The sequence below is a fragment of the Triturus cristatus genome, chromosome 2_1 (assembly GCF_964204655.1).
Source record: "Triturus cristatus chromosome 2_1, aTriCri1.1, whole genome shotgun sequence".
NCBI lineage: Eukaryota > Metazoa > Chordata > Amphibia > Caudata > Salamandridae > Triturus > Triturus cristatus.
This window is the reverse complement of record NC_140581.1, coordinates 270573175-270588633: the sequence shown is the minus strand read 5'-3', so window position 1 is coordinate 270588633 and position 15459 is coordinate 270573175. Positions and strand designations below refer to the sequence as shown.

The 15459-nt window shown below is 43.9% G+C and overlaps 1 protein-coding gene across 1 annotated transcript in view; it reads right to left on the bottom strand.

The window, feature by feature from the left end:
- The window catches only part of SKP2 (S-phase kinase associated protein 2), an 85700-nt gene that overhangs the window by 29505 nt on the left and 40736 nt on the right, over positions 1-15459 (bottom strand). Inside the window, exons 3-4 of the mRNA XM_085631043.1 lie at positions 13523-13634; positions 8552-8695 (exon numbers count right to left, since the gene is read on the bottom strand). Of these exons, the coding sequence (XP_085487169.1) occupies positions 8552-8695; positions 13523-13634 (256 nt within the window). The remainder of the gene's footprint in view (positions 1-8551; positions 8696-13522; positions 13635-15459) is intronic.

Genomic DNA, 15459 nt, shown 5'->3' with positions numbered 1-15459 from the left:
ACTACGAATTGCTACAAAGACGAGACTAGTTAATATACACAAACTGGTTGCTTTATGTAGGACCTCGTCTGATTATAGTCGATACGCGTATCGATTTAAACCTTTGACCGTGTTTTATCTTTATTATAACAAACGGTCGTAACCTCCCATTAAGATATCCCCGATTAGCTGCTTGAGGTTAATTATTATAGATTTCTTTAGCAACAAAAAATTGACCGTTATGTTACGGCAATTCTAAATAAACGCGGAATTGCAACAAAAATAGATAAATATTTATTTATTAATTTCTACAAAATATAAACACACCCTGCTGGAGTTATATCAGATTACAAACACAAATGTAGTGTTGTTCTATACTGCTCTCCCAGCAAGTGAGGGATGAATATAAAATACCATGTTTATCATCGTTTCAGACCGCAAATCTGGCGGCTTCATCCATACATATAGGAGTCAGGACCAGTTATATCAAATAACGTGGTAAAGATGACAAATTCCTACGTTAATGGTCTTGTTACAATATAGGTAAGCTTCATTTGTACATACATTATATAGTCAAAATGTATGGTTGTGGTTAAGAATATGATTGAGCTACAGACTGTTAAAAAATTATTTTCTTATAGATTTTCCCATATAAAGAAACCTAATTATTAATACATCCTACTTTATACAATACGGTGGCTCTCACGGATACAAGAAAAGGATCCCTACATCTATAGGTATACTATTTTTCACTAGTGTTTGGCTTTTTTGCAATTAGCAATTGAAATAGGGTACAAGCAGTAAGAAAACAATCTGAATGTTTTTCTTTTAATTTAGAGACTTCCTCAGTATGACTAGAGCGGAGGCGAGATATATTTCCACTTCCACAGATTAGGTAAATGACCAGACATAATCCCGCGCTACTTTCAGGTACAATAAATTGTACAAACATTTTTTGGTGATTAAATTTCCAAATGATATTGTAGCATCATAACTGTGGGTAACGCATTTTTTGAATAATGAATAATGTGTGGCAGGATTGTTCTCTGTTTTTTAGGTCCTCAAAGCATTGTCTCTATCACGATTGAAAAATTGTAGTGTCATCAGATAGTATATAGACAACACAGTAACAATTAAGTTCGATGGAATTGAAGTTTTGAATACCTGTGCCGTATATTAATAACCTGATGATTACAAATTAAATTAAAATTGTTGTGGATTATGCCTTTTGATAGTACACAGTACCTGCCAGTTTGCTTAAATTTTATTTTTTGTCTAGATTGAAAGTTTTATTGTCCTGAAGAAGGTGAAAAGATTGAACAAACACCGAAGCGCTGCGTCGCCTTTAATGTTTTTAAGAACTTTGATTTTTATATGATTTTAGGCTTCCGATATGCTCAGATTGTAACCTATATTGGGAGGAAGATTATCTTTATTTATGACTGACTATTCAACACTTTTGTTTGGAATAAAATGGTCTTTTGAAATATACTCATGATCAAATCGAATGAGCTTCTTTGTGCAAACGTATGCTGTACTGTGTTACTGTGATCAATAGGTTTTTTACTAAGTTCTATAAGGTTTTGTTGATAGAGGCACATAGGGAATAAGGATTACTGCATGATCTTTTTGCATCTAATTCTTTGGTCTATATAGAGGCATATTCTCTTCTATCTATTACTACATAGGGACTCCTTGTTTTTTCAGCTCATTAGCACTGCATTAAAGGCATCAGAAGAATGAAGACCTTCTCCTCAAAGTATACAAATTCAACCTGACAAACATGGAGTGTGGCAGCTTAAATTATTTAGAGACAATAGTTAGCAATCTCAAGCAGACAGGTGGAATAAAGGTTTAAGGACTAAATATTTACTGTGATGCATTTAGCTGCAACGGTGAGGTATATGTTTTTGTGCGTTCGTGTTTTTGTTTTGCATATTTGTAATACAATGTTGTTGTATTGTAATGTGGTTGTTGTGTTGGACTCTGTTTTGACTCTTATGTTTTGTTGTAGTCTGGTTATGTTTTAACCCCTTCAGTGCCACTCCCTTTCCCCCTCCTGTGCCGGGCGTTGCACTAGTGGGTGGGGTTCATGACGAGATAGTCTCGTCATGGGCACAGCGCAACCGTGCTCCATGACGAGACTATCTCGTCATGGGCACTGAAGAGGTTAACCAGTGTTGATAGGGTGCTTTGTGTATTTTATTGTGTTACACCGTTTACTGGTACATTTCCAGACAAAAAAAGCACATGTCTTAAGAGTTGCTGTGACAAGCAATCATTTACCAGGCAAAATACTGCAGTGGCAGAACCGGATTTAACTGTGACACAGCCCCAGACTTGCCAGCAGAGATGCCAATCCTCCACCCCATAAGTATTCACATGGCTCCTTATTCAATTACCAGTCTCATTTAAATAAAATAGTTACTTTGCTTGAACCTGCAAGTTGCTTGACCACAAATGTAAGACGTTGGCCTGGTATATGCTATCCACTAATTAAAGTGGACACCTTGCACTAGTCCAAACAACCCATATGGTGATTTAAGAGGTCAAAGATAACCATAGAAAGCTATCCAAGTGGTAGCTGCGGAGAGCAGGCTTAGTCTTGAAGGAATGTTAAGCAGCTTGTTTTACCAGAATGTAACCTTATAGTATGGTTAAATAAAAGAAGAACCACACGATAGTGTTATATCAATAAATACATATTTGTATTACTATCTAGTACGACACAGTATCTCCTACACAGAGATAATCATAAAACACACAATACTTAAGCACACAAATGACAGTAAATAGCAATAATACACAGTGTGCTCCAGGCAGGGGTGTTGCGGGGGACCAAACCATATACTAAGTAAGTGGTATAAGAACCACGACTCGAATCAAGACAGTGTCGAGAGGACGTAGAATCGCTGGGACCCCAAGGAACCACCCACGGTGAGTAGATAGGGACCCCACGGAGGACGAATGCGTGCGCCCTATATTTCTATAGGAAAGTTGCGGGTGAAGTTTTAGAGTTGAAGGACCCTTCCCACTGGACTTCGAAGAAACCCCGGGGAAGATATGAGGGTGAAGAGCCACCCAACCCGTGAATACCGAGGTACCCAAGTTACCTATCCGAGAGAAGCCGGGTGCACAGGTCTGAAGTGGCGTTGGAAACAGCCTTTGAACCCAATGGAGGATTTCGAAGAAGAGCCACTGCTGGAAGGAAAAAAAGTGTCCGCTCGAATCCAAAGGTGGATTCTTGTCGAGAAGTACCTGAAAGAAGAGGGGACAGAGTCTGGGTCACTTGGGAGTGGCCAGGGGCTCGGTAGACAAATGCCCACCGATGTGAGGTGCTTCAGGTTGGTTGATGGAGTCCTTGACTCTGCAGCTACGGGGACGACCAGGAGCTCAATACAAGCTGTCCCACGAAGAAAGTCGAGTGCTGAGGGGTCGGTGTCTGACGGGAGCACCAACTAGCCTTGGCAACAGCAACCCATGTAGAAGGTCATGGATGTGTACGGTTCGGACCAGCAAGGTCCAGGAGACTCCCCAAACACAGGGGAGTCAGGGAGAGCCTGGAGCAACCAGGGGAGCTCAAGAAAAGCAAAGTTGACCCTCAAGTGGACTCACGGGCCAGAGGCACAGGAGTCACGAGAGGACCTCTAGCGATTTCACCAAACAGCCCATGGAGCACTCAGTGTGAGGAGGTCGAAGTTCTTGGTAGGAAATGGTGCCAGAGGTTGGGGCTACTAAGAGTCCAATGCACTTGTTTGGGAAATGCCAACAAGCATATGCACTTGCACATGTACGCGAAGCACAGGGGTTCAGGTATTGCAGCCCCACAAAGGATTCAGACTATTGTTCTGCCTTCCCCTGCTCAGCTTGGGTCAGCAGCAGGAGGGCAGAAATGTGTCTCTGGTCGGCAGCAACAATTCTGTGCTGCCTGGGACTAGAAGGCTGGTACCGGGAAAACCAGGGAACTCACAAAGCTCGCTTCTGATGGGTGGAATCATGCCTCCCACACTAGTTACTGGTGTGGGGGTATGATTCCAACATGTTTGACACTAAACACAATAGGGTTTGTGTCAGCCGTTTTAGAGTTGGTCATCAGCCGGTTGAATTATGCCACTCTATATGTCATAAATGGCTGCTTCACTGACAACCCGGGGGAATGGACTATGTAGGCTGCAGGAGTGTCCTGCACATGTAGTGGCACCCTCTCACTTAGAACCAAGCACCCGGCCATCAGGATTGTTAAGGCCTGCTGTAGGGGTAACTTATAGGTAAGTGCAGTGACCCTTAGATATAGTAAACCTATATCTTAAGTAAGTGTTGCATGAAACAACTTACACAGGCTGCAATGGCAGACCTGTAGTTCCATTTTCCATGGCCTCTCATGGGTGGCATAATACATGCTTCAGCCCATGGGAGGCCTCTGGGGTACCTATGCCATGGGTACATGTGTACCATATACTAGGGACTGACAAGGGTACCCCAATATCAAATCTGGAGTGTACCTAAGTTCATAACATAACAGTTTAGGGAGAAAGCAGATAGACTGGGGTCCTGATTAGCAGGAACCCAGTCAGACTGGTCAAAAACAGTATTACATTCAGCAAAAAGTGGGGGTAACCATAAGAAGCAAACAAAACATACATAAGTGGTCCATACCAGAGATTCATTAAACAATCAATTTGGAGAGGGACTGAAAAGAAGTCAAAGAGATCCTTGGGCATCAAAAACGTCTGTCTCATTTCATTATGAGAAGGCAATCACAAATTCAGCAACTCTTGACAACCAAGTTGCAGGAGAAAATAAATGAAAATAGTTAATCTCTTTGGAAACTTACTTACAATGGTTAACAACAGAAGGCTGTGCACTGGGGCATCACCAACATCTGGAGATTACAGCACACTGGAGACCGGGACTACTCTTACCATTTGCAACTTCATGACTTACATTCATTCCTAGATATGTTTCTGTGCTCCCCCTGAGTTTGCCCAGAGCTAATGCACACTGAATGTTTGGGTCGTACACTGTCAGACCACAATCCACTCCTGGTTACCTTATCCTTGGCCACCGAAGCCCCAGCGATCCCGCTATGGTACCTTCGCCCGCAATTGTTGGAGGATGCCCTTTTTTACAGACACACTTCATACAACTGTCTCCGATTATTTTGGGATTAATCAAGACACGGCTAGAGACTCCCTCGTTGAATGGGATGCATTTAAGTTCGTGATTTGTGGCCACTGCATGGGACAAACAGTGGGAGTAAAAAGAGAACTGCACAGGGAACTTACATCTCTGGAGCAGCATTTACATGATCTAGGTAACAGACTGGACATGGATGAGACCACACGGACAGAACTACTCGGGGTGAGCGACTAATACGAGGTCTCAGAGCGACTTTGCCGCATGAGAATACCAGGACCAGACGCACGTCGAGGGGGCAGATCAGGTAGACTCTTAGCGTGGTCGTTACATTTGGAGTCGCGGGGCTCACCCATTATGCAGATAGTCAGCAGGGAAGGGGTGCCTCTGTATACACCGAAGGCTATAAACAACGTGTTTTACAGCCATTATAAAACAGTCTATGACCACCCAGAACATGTGCCACCGGCAATGGCGGAAGACTTCCTTACACCTCTGCCAATGCGTAGTCTAGATCCAGAGAATCAGAGAGGCCTTGGTAGGCTGGTAATGACATCAGAGATCCAACAAGCCATTAAAGAAATAGCCAAATGGAAGACACCCGGCCCGACGGCCTACCCCTAGAATTCTACTCAGAGTACGCTCTAACACTAATTTCTAAACTTGAAACTGTATTTTATGAATCTTTGTGACTAGGATATTTACCAGTCATCTAAAGAGGCCCTGGTGATCCCCTTGCCTTAACCCAAGAACAATCCAGTCGGCCATTGGGTCAATAAGACCAATACACACTTATTTCCCATGAGAACAGATATGATCCGCCCACTGAATGTACCGACAGATATAGAGTGGGCCCCTAGATCGTTTAGATACCCAGACATTCAGGTATTCCATTGCCCTTGACAACCTTAGAGATGTCAACTTGGGCCCAGTAATTCGATCTCTTAAAACTAATATACTGTTTTGGCGATCGCTTAAAGCTATCAGTGAAGGCACGTATCTCGCTCTCTAAGATGATTATGCTCCTGAGACTTCTATATTACTTTGTTAATCTCCCGATTACGTTGCCACATTACTGGTTTAAGGTTTTAGAGTTGCTGCTTCGAGAACTGATCTGGGACAGAGGGAGACACAGGGTCTCATTGGCGGCCCTGCAGAGAACACCAGAGAAGGGAGAGCTGGGGGTCCCAGATTTCCAATTGTACTATCTAGCAGTGCAACTTCAGTGGCTGGCCCACTGGCTAGACAGCAGTGACCTTGACCTACTAGGCCCAATTGGAAGGTTCGCCAATCAGGGTTTATTATTGACAATGTTACTTAACCCAAAAGTGAAGATCTCAACACCAGGGGTATTACTGCGAACAGCCCTACAATGCTGGAGAAGATGTGTGGGGCGCGTTTGTGAAGCACATCTTTACACCCCAAATTTACCACAAGTAGCCGTGCTGCATGGAGATCCACCCTCTCCTTTCACAAGCTCCAAATTAGCAGACTGGACATTCTCAAGTTTAGTGACAGTGGGAGACTGCTTCCAACTAGGATAACTTTTAACCTTTGACGAACTGGTGGAGCAGGAGGGATTGCCATCCGGTCAGTTCCTAGTGTATCAGTTAGAACTTATAAGCAACGTTTGCCTGGCCAGCAGAGTGAACCAGAAACTCACGCAGTCTTACAGGCATTGGTGACATTGGGGTTGCCACAACACCTGGTAAAATGGCTCTATAGGGCGCAACTAGAAATGATCGCGGGACTACTTCCAAGGCTAAGGGATAAATGGGAATCACTGATAAACAGAGACCTGACAGACGCAGAGTGGAATAGAATTGTTGAAAGCCCTAAGAGTGTCTCTAGGAACACTATTTTCAAATATATACAATTTAACTACCTACATATGGTGTACCTGACCCCACACCGCCTCAGGATTATGCATGGAGGAGAACCCAGGTCCTGCAATAGATGCGGGACGTCGGATGTGGGATTCGGACATATGGCATGGGACTGCCCATGGCTCGGGAAATACTGGGAGAAGATAATTGACATAATTATTGAGGCCCTAGAGCGCTCCCTTACATGCACAGTAGAGTCCTGCCTACTCTGACTCTTCCCTAGGCCCAAAGCACGCAAAGTAGGCAACATATTCATAGACCTGGCCCTGATACTAGCAAAACACCGTATTTCCTTACACTGAATGGCCAAACTGAGTCCCAAGACCACGACATGGGAAAAAGATGTAGAGGCTAGGGCAGAAGAGAGGGCATTAAAAAGAGAGTGGTCTTAGACGCCACCCAATAGCGGAACAATGGACGGAAGTGCTCAGGGCATGGAACTCATACCTCCTTTCCAGGACAACACTTACATGATCACAAGCTTAGCTGAGAACTGGAGGTGTGCACTTTGTGTCCAATTACTGAGAGTTAAAGCCATAATGGCCCCAATTGTTCGGCTAGGCTTTGCACACATAAACCCCCCAACACCTCCTTCCCAGAAGACCGACAGCCTCATACCACTGGCCAACTGACCTGTAGGACATCTTCCGGACAACAGACCTATACTTACCCACCGAGTGACATTATGGTTTCCTTATTATTTTTGTTTGTTTTTATGTACTTGTATTCAATAAACATTGAAACTGCATCGCCTTCTCCTAATGTGCAATACAATGGCAATATTTCTAAGATGGTCCCTACGACCAGGAGCCCCAGAGCATCAGGTAATGTTAAATGATTGAACATGTGTAGTAGTAAAGACATGAAATAAGCCGGACAGCACCTGGTCGCACTATGACACATATATATCAATACAGGCTGAAGTGTAACCAAACGGGCCAATATACAAGAGATAACACCAACTAATCTATGGCACTCAATGACCAATTGTTGACCATTTTAATGGCCACTGTGTCATTGCAATAATGTTCATTAGACAGATGTTTTGAGACAGTGTACAGAGTAAATGACCTCCTGTATTAATAAATACAACCGTACTGTTACTGATTTTAAAATGGAAATACAAATATTTTGAAAAAACCCCCCAAAAAAATGTGACTGAAAAATGTCACAGTCTTATTTAAAATTTTCATCAAACTTCAGATTTCCGTGTTTACTGCCATATCAGGTTATTTCCATCACAAGCAAGGATGCTACTCTGGAAAATTCATTACCAAGGTGGGAGTCACAGCTTTGTGATCATCTGTGATCCAACCAATAAGGTAGATATTAAACGGATGAGACATGCTCCTAAATCTATGTTCAATATGTGCATTACAATAGGCCTTCCTTCTGCAAGCAACCACACAGAAATGGCAATTAATAATGATCACAACCATAGGAGTGCACCAGAAAGTGATTATTTGCTTAGTAAATTATTAAAACAAAAAACAGCACAATAGACAAAATATATACTGTGCTTTATGGTTGCACAACCCTGGTGTCCTTACCTGGAGTTTTTAAACAATGGCTCAGCAACACAGGCTCGTGGGCAACGAAAAGCAACAATGCCAGCAGAAAGCACCTGACCAATGACTCCTGGGAGCAGACTTTTACCCGTCAGATCGAGACTATGCCAAAGTGACTCATCAAACCTAGCCAGGAAAGAATATGAGGGATCATTATATAAAGATAAAAATTTACATATTCGTGCCATCGCTCTCTCATAATTTCATAGATAAGGGAACCCAAGAATATGTCAAGGACCATGGGTATAGTTACTTATAGAGTAACAGGCGGTCTCTTTCAACAAAACTTTATACAAAAATAAACTTACAAGTCAAATAATTTCTATGACATCACTGATTAAGTAATAACTCAATTTAATTAATATTGAAAAAAGAAAACAGAAACAATTAAAGTAGGAAACATACAAGACACCATGTGATTTGGTTAGCACAACTCAGACATAAGACAAGTAAAAATAAACAAATGAGGTCACTTCTATTAACCCCTTCCCCCGCTCATGACGGAACCGCTCCGTCATGAGCCACGGTTGCCGTGTGCTCATGACGGAGCGGTTCCGTCATGCCACGACCTTTGGCAGCCGCTCCGCCCACGCGGCGCTGTTTCCCCGCCTGTGCGGGGGGACAACGCAACTGGGCGGAGTCATGACGGAACCGCTCCGTCATGAGCACAGCTCAACCGTGGCTCATGACGGAGTGGCTCCGTCATGAGCACAGCGCCACCGCGCTGCCCCCCCCAGCGCTGCGGCGGAATTCCCGCCGCAGCGAAGGGGTTAAGGTACCAATGCTATTGTTATTAAAATAACAAACATTGCAATAGTCATGGTACTAAAGGTCGATGACATTTCAATCCCATTTGAGGGTCTAGGGATCATCATCAGGACTGAATAATGTATGCCTGAGACAAGAAATGCCTGGGGAGGAGAGCCCACAGTGCAGAATAGGTAAGAATGTGTCCTATGTCCGAGTTGTGCTAACCAAATCATATGGTGTCCTGTATGTTTCCCACTTTAAATTGTTTCCACTTTCTTAAATATTAATTAATTTGCATTATTACTTCCTCAGTGCTGTCCAAAAAATTATTTTCTTTCTATGTTTATTTTTGTCTAAAGTTTTGTTGAAAGGGACCGCCTGTTCTTCTATAAGTATCACTCTCTCTCAAAAGTGTTCCTGCCACATAAACATGGATTAATTTTTTACTCTTATAACATTGAAGTGTTTTGTTTCCAAGCACCGGCAGATTGCAAACATAAGTAAATGCAGGACAGAACAGAATAACCAGACAGAGCTAAATAACCAGGATGAGGAGGAACTTAAAATCCACAGTATGAGATTGTACCAATGCAAAGAGCTACTGGTTTTGGTTAAAGTGTCAAATAACTGAAGTGGCATGAATACAAGAAACACAAAATGGGTTACATTTCACTAAAGCAAAGTCATTAAATCCTGGGACCCCAGACGTTGGGATGAGAAAGACCCTCACACCCCACTTCCATTTTTATTAGACCTGACTTGATGCCACCACTGTTCACAAGACCTTTTGTTACCAATACATTCAAATATACTGGGCTCTGGATCAACCCGAGGAGTATTTCTCACAACGCATGCGATTGGCTGTCTGGTGTATCATTCTGCTTGCTATGGAGTGCTTGCACTGTAATGAATGAGGGATTCAACATCTCAAAATTACACCAAATGCACACAATTCGGTCTCACAGATGCACTATATATAGAAAGGACTGTTTTATGTTTTTCACTGAAGCGGTTTGTTTTTTTTTTCAATATGGGTTTGTCAAATAAAATGTAGTCAGGACTTAAAACACTAGCCAGTCCTAGTGGTTTTGCCAATCCTTGTTTTATCAAGTTACCATTACCATATTTAATTAAGTAACCATAAGGTGATGGCCTATGCGGACGATACCCAGCTGCTCTTTACCTGGGATAAAGTGACAGAATCTGTTTCAGTGGCACAACAGTGCTTAGCCTCCATTTTTAAATGGTTGGCGGACACAGCTAAAGTGCAATGAACAGAAGGCCAAGATCTTGCTATTTGGCAAATTCCCTTCGAATTTCCGAGAGCAGCTGTGGCCGCCTGACTCTCCTCTGCCCTCATCTACGGGAGAGCCTGTAAAAAAAACTTGGGCGTATGGTTTGATGAGAGTCTCTCTTTCTCGACACATATTAAGAAACTGTCCGGCTGCTGTTTCGGCCTTCTTAAGACTCTCAGGAACTTTTTTCCGCTTCTTCCTCAGGCGGCGAGAGAAACAGTTACGTGCGCTCTGATCTTTTCACGTCTGGATTACGCCAATGCCCTTTATGCTGGCAGTCCTGGCTACCTGCTGAAGAGATTACAGGTGGTTCAGAATACGGCAACCAGACTGCTATTGGGCATTTCGGCGAGGAACAGCATGCACCATCAATTGCGTTCCCAGCACTGGGCCCCCGTGGTGGACAGAGTTAAATTTAAGTCTTTGGTTCTGGCCCATCGTGCCCTCCATGGGTGTGGCCCTCTCAATCGTCAGAAACGCTTCTCCTTTTATGTCCCTTCGCTTTGCCCGGGTCCCTCGTTTCAAGTATCAGAGGCTAGGGGGCAGCTCTTTTGCTGTGAAGGCCAGTGTGGCCTGGAATGCCCTCCCCCTTGCCTTGCGTTCCATCCAGGACCCAGTGGTGTTTAAAAGGAAATTAAAGACTTACTTCTTTGCTTGATAGTCTTTTTCATTACCCCTTTGGCATCGCGCCGGGACACTCCTGAGTATCTGAGCGCGCTATAAATGGATGTAACATAACATACACTTAACTTATTCCCAATGTAGTATCTGAAGACATAGTGGATCTGATGTAATGGGGGCACACTCTAATTGTATGTATATATCAAAACAAACACAAAAATGTTGATTTCAGAACCTTAGATGCTAAGGTTGTGACCAATGTGCATGTTTGAGGGAATACTCTTGAACCCTTACTCCCCCTTACACCATATTGTCTAACATTTTTATATGAAGATATGGGTCTACCGATATCACTAGTTGTGCCACCCTTCTCCTGCATTTCCTTCTTACACTATCACCCACACCTTCAATAGGTTAACCCTGCCCCATCCCCTAAACCTCACATAGCTTTAACCCCATCCTTTCCTCAAAACCTAGTGTCTATTTTAACACTAACACGGACCCAAACCACTACACCTTTCCTCAAATCGTCCCTTGTTCTAACCCTGAACCATACCCATATTAAATCAGACCTCACACCATACTTTGTATGCATGTATTATTTCCTTAAGCACAAACCTAGCCAAAAGACAGGACAGCGCTGTACAGGGTCTCAGGAAGGCATATAGTCAACGAGTGATAGTAGAGGTAGCTGAATTCTGGGAGCAGAAGTGTACTGTCACTGCACTGTGATGTAGTGTAAAGGTGCATCTTCAACTATTTTCTAAAATTGGAGCAGTGTTGGAACGGTTCTGATCTTCACAGGGATGCTGTTCCAGATTCTAGGTGCAATAGATGAAAAAGGCCCTCTGCCGTTTTTTTATTTTTTATTCTTAGTTAACAGTTTTATGGTGTCCTGGCTGTAGGTCTGCTGAGACACCAGAGATTTTGAGCATGCCTGCAACATAAGCGTGGGTTCCGGCTGTAATCGCCTCTGAAAAGAATGCAACTGGATTTGAAGATGGTGCGAGCCGGCAGAGGGGGCCGATGGGAGTTCCATCACTCTGGTGGTGGTGATCTATTTCGTGAGGCCATGGATGAGATGTAAAATGCCTTTAAGGAGAGCTGCGAATCTGGGGTCTAGCAAGATGTGGAGCAGGGAATTAGCACCATTCAGATAAGAGTGCATGGTTGTGAGCAGAAGTTCTGAAGTCTTTCGAGAACAGCTTCACTTTATTCAGAAGAGATGGCTAGAACCAGGCAGTCTTTCTTTTTCTGGCAATGTGTTCCTTGAAGGTGAAGCTTGTGTCTAGGCGAAATCTAATTGATTTGGCATTCAGTAAATCTTGGGGATCAAAGTAGTCGAGGTCCATGTCATTCAGCCAGGTTTTATTTCTTGCTTGTTGATCTTGGTAAATAACAGGAATTCTGTCTTGGTGGGGTAGAGCTTCAGGTACGCGCTGTGTATGCAGGTCTGGATAACGTGCAGGCAAAGTGAGGCGCTGGATGACTGAAGCAGAAGAGTTTGGAGTAGAGTGGAGTGGAGTATTGATGTCATGTTTGTGCATTTCGATGTGTTTATCGCCAAGGAAAGCCCCATGCAGAGGCTGAAGAAAACAGGGAAGAGTACAGAACCCTGGGGGACTCTGCAGCTGATAAGGATCTTTGGGGGTCTGAAGGGGTCCATCTTTGTGAACTGGTGTTGGTTGGAAAGGTGTATGGAAAATAGTGAAGGACATTGCCAGTGAATCCAATTCAAGACTGGAGGGTATGGATGAGTGTGAAATCATCGACTGTGTCAAAGGCAGTTGAGAGGTCCAGAAACATCAGGAGACAGGGGTCAACTTTATCTGTGATCTGGAGGTGGCTTTGTCTACGACGTGTAAAGAAGCAGTCTTCATTCTGCAGCACGACATGAAGACAGATTGGTAGTCGTGCTGGAGATGGTTAGCACTGATGTGATGTTGAAGTTGAGCGAAGATGCTTTTTCAAAGATCTTGCTAACGAAGGGTAGGTGAGAGATGGGCTGATATTTAGCAAGGTGATCAGGGTCTAGTTTAGGTTTTAGTGGAAGAATGTGATGACCTTACTCTAATCCTGGCCTTAAAACATAACCTAAACAAAACCCTTAAGCATCCCTGATTTCATCACTTACCGAAACCTTAACTCATGGATTTCTTTCATGAATCGTTTTCTATGTTTTTATACGCTCTACTTTTGTAGATCTCCTACCTTTCTACTTTTTTTGTCTGTTTTTTTTAATCTGTTCCTTCTGTGAACTTTTGTTTTGAGTGATGTAAATACTCACGAGAGACGATGCCACCTCTTGCAGACCCGTGAAACTTTCAGAAGGGTGGTCAACGGTAAGTAGGAAAAGATGCTGAGAAAAAGCTCATCAGGGAGCGCTTCCCAAGAGACCCCTGCAGAAGACAAATGTTTTAGTGCATTAGTTTTGTCCATCAATCAAAAGTAAATTCTACAAAAGAACGTCCAGCCCACCATGAACATACAAATAAGGATACTCTGCAGAGATGTGTGTGGGTAAATCTCCTGTTGCAAGCCTTCAGAAATAAAATGCAGGCAGGAACACCAATTCCTCGTAATGTAAAGGAAGTGGTCATGTCCCAAACCTACAATTACCTCAAGGGAGGGCGACTCCTTTAGTTCGCTTGAAGCCCTTAGACCGACAATCCAGCTTCCCCAGTCGCAGTTATGGTGTTACTGGCAGATACGTCAGTGCCTAAGGGGTCTTCGGGGCCACAACCCTATGCATCTTTATCTCTTACCAGTGCTGGATTACATTAGGATTGGGGGTCTAACGCAGGGGGCAATCTCGAATATGTATCACATCCCTATTGACAATATTTACTCTCGCGACATGCATGCCACATTTTGAGTCTACTGGCAGGAATGTCTGGTTACGGAGTATTCGGATGTGGACTGGAGATATTGGATTGCCACAATCATTCCCTCAGGAAGGCGCATCTGAAGTATTTCTACCTCAAGATTCTCCATAATTGGCACTGGATGCCTTATAAACATTGCCATGCTCAGTTCCTGCCAACGGATATTTGTTGGCACTTGTCTTCTGATATGTTTGATTTGCTCCATGTTCTTTGGTCCTGTTCAGCCATGGTCCCCTACTGGCATTCTGTGTGGCTGACCCTCCACTCTACAAGCTCCCTCCCCTTTCAGGACTCAGCCAAGATGGCCATGCTACACGACTATACAGACGTTTCCTCACACTGGCGATGGTGGCGGTTGATGGCCCTCATGGTGGTCAAGATCTGCATCCTTCGGCATTGGCGCTCTCCTCAGGAGCCAAGTGCACCAGGAATGGCCCACGGACTTGTACTGGTTGGCTACATATTAGCGGCAAGTGTATACACTTCAGGATCCTTTGCATGTGTTTGAGGAGGTGTGGCGCCCCTTACTTCGATTGGGTGGACTCTTAATTCCTGACGGCTAGGCTTGGGGGGGGGGGGGGGGGTTTGCATCTTACCCTTTCCTAAGGGTGTCAGGCACCATACCTCTCCTTCAACGGAGTCTCAGAAAGGGGTCCTCTGAAGTGGGGTGGTACTTGGTCCTGGGGGGGGGGGGGGGGGAGGGGGAGCTCCTGTGCTTAGCTTGCGTCACGGATGGGGATAGGGGGCGTCACGGATGGCTCATGGGACGAGCGCATGGCCGGTTTTGTGGGGAAGCAGTTACACAAGAATGGGACTGGTCGGTTGGCGTGTGGGTGTGGCAGTACTTGATGGATGGAGTTCATTATTAGACGAACTATGGAGGGTGTGCTGTCTGGTGAGGCGCCCTGTTTGGATGAGGGATTGTCCCTCTCTTTCTGCAGCTGTATATGCACTTTTACTTGTGTCTCTGGTTTTATATCTTGCCTGTTTGTATTGCTGCTTTTTCCAGACAAGATGCTGTAGTATTCTTTTTACTGTATGTACAAGTCATGGGGTGTTGGCAGACGATGGCTGTTAACCTTTTACATTTTTGAATAAAGAATTGTTAAGAAAAAATGAAGAGTTCAAGGCTTGGAGACACCTGCGAGACACATAGCAACCCTTTGCAGCACTACCAGAAAGAATGCTAATTACTATTATCCAATGTCACTATCAATTTTAAGGATTACACATGCAGTTTGCACAGAGGTTAGAAGCAATCATTCAACTCACTCAGATAATAAGAAAGTGTATTTCACACAACACAAACAAAACTATACCCAAGTGATTGAGTACCAGG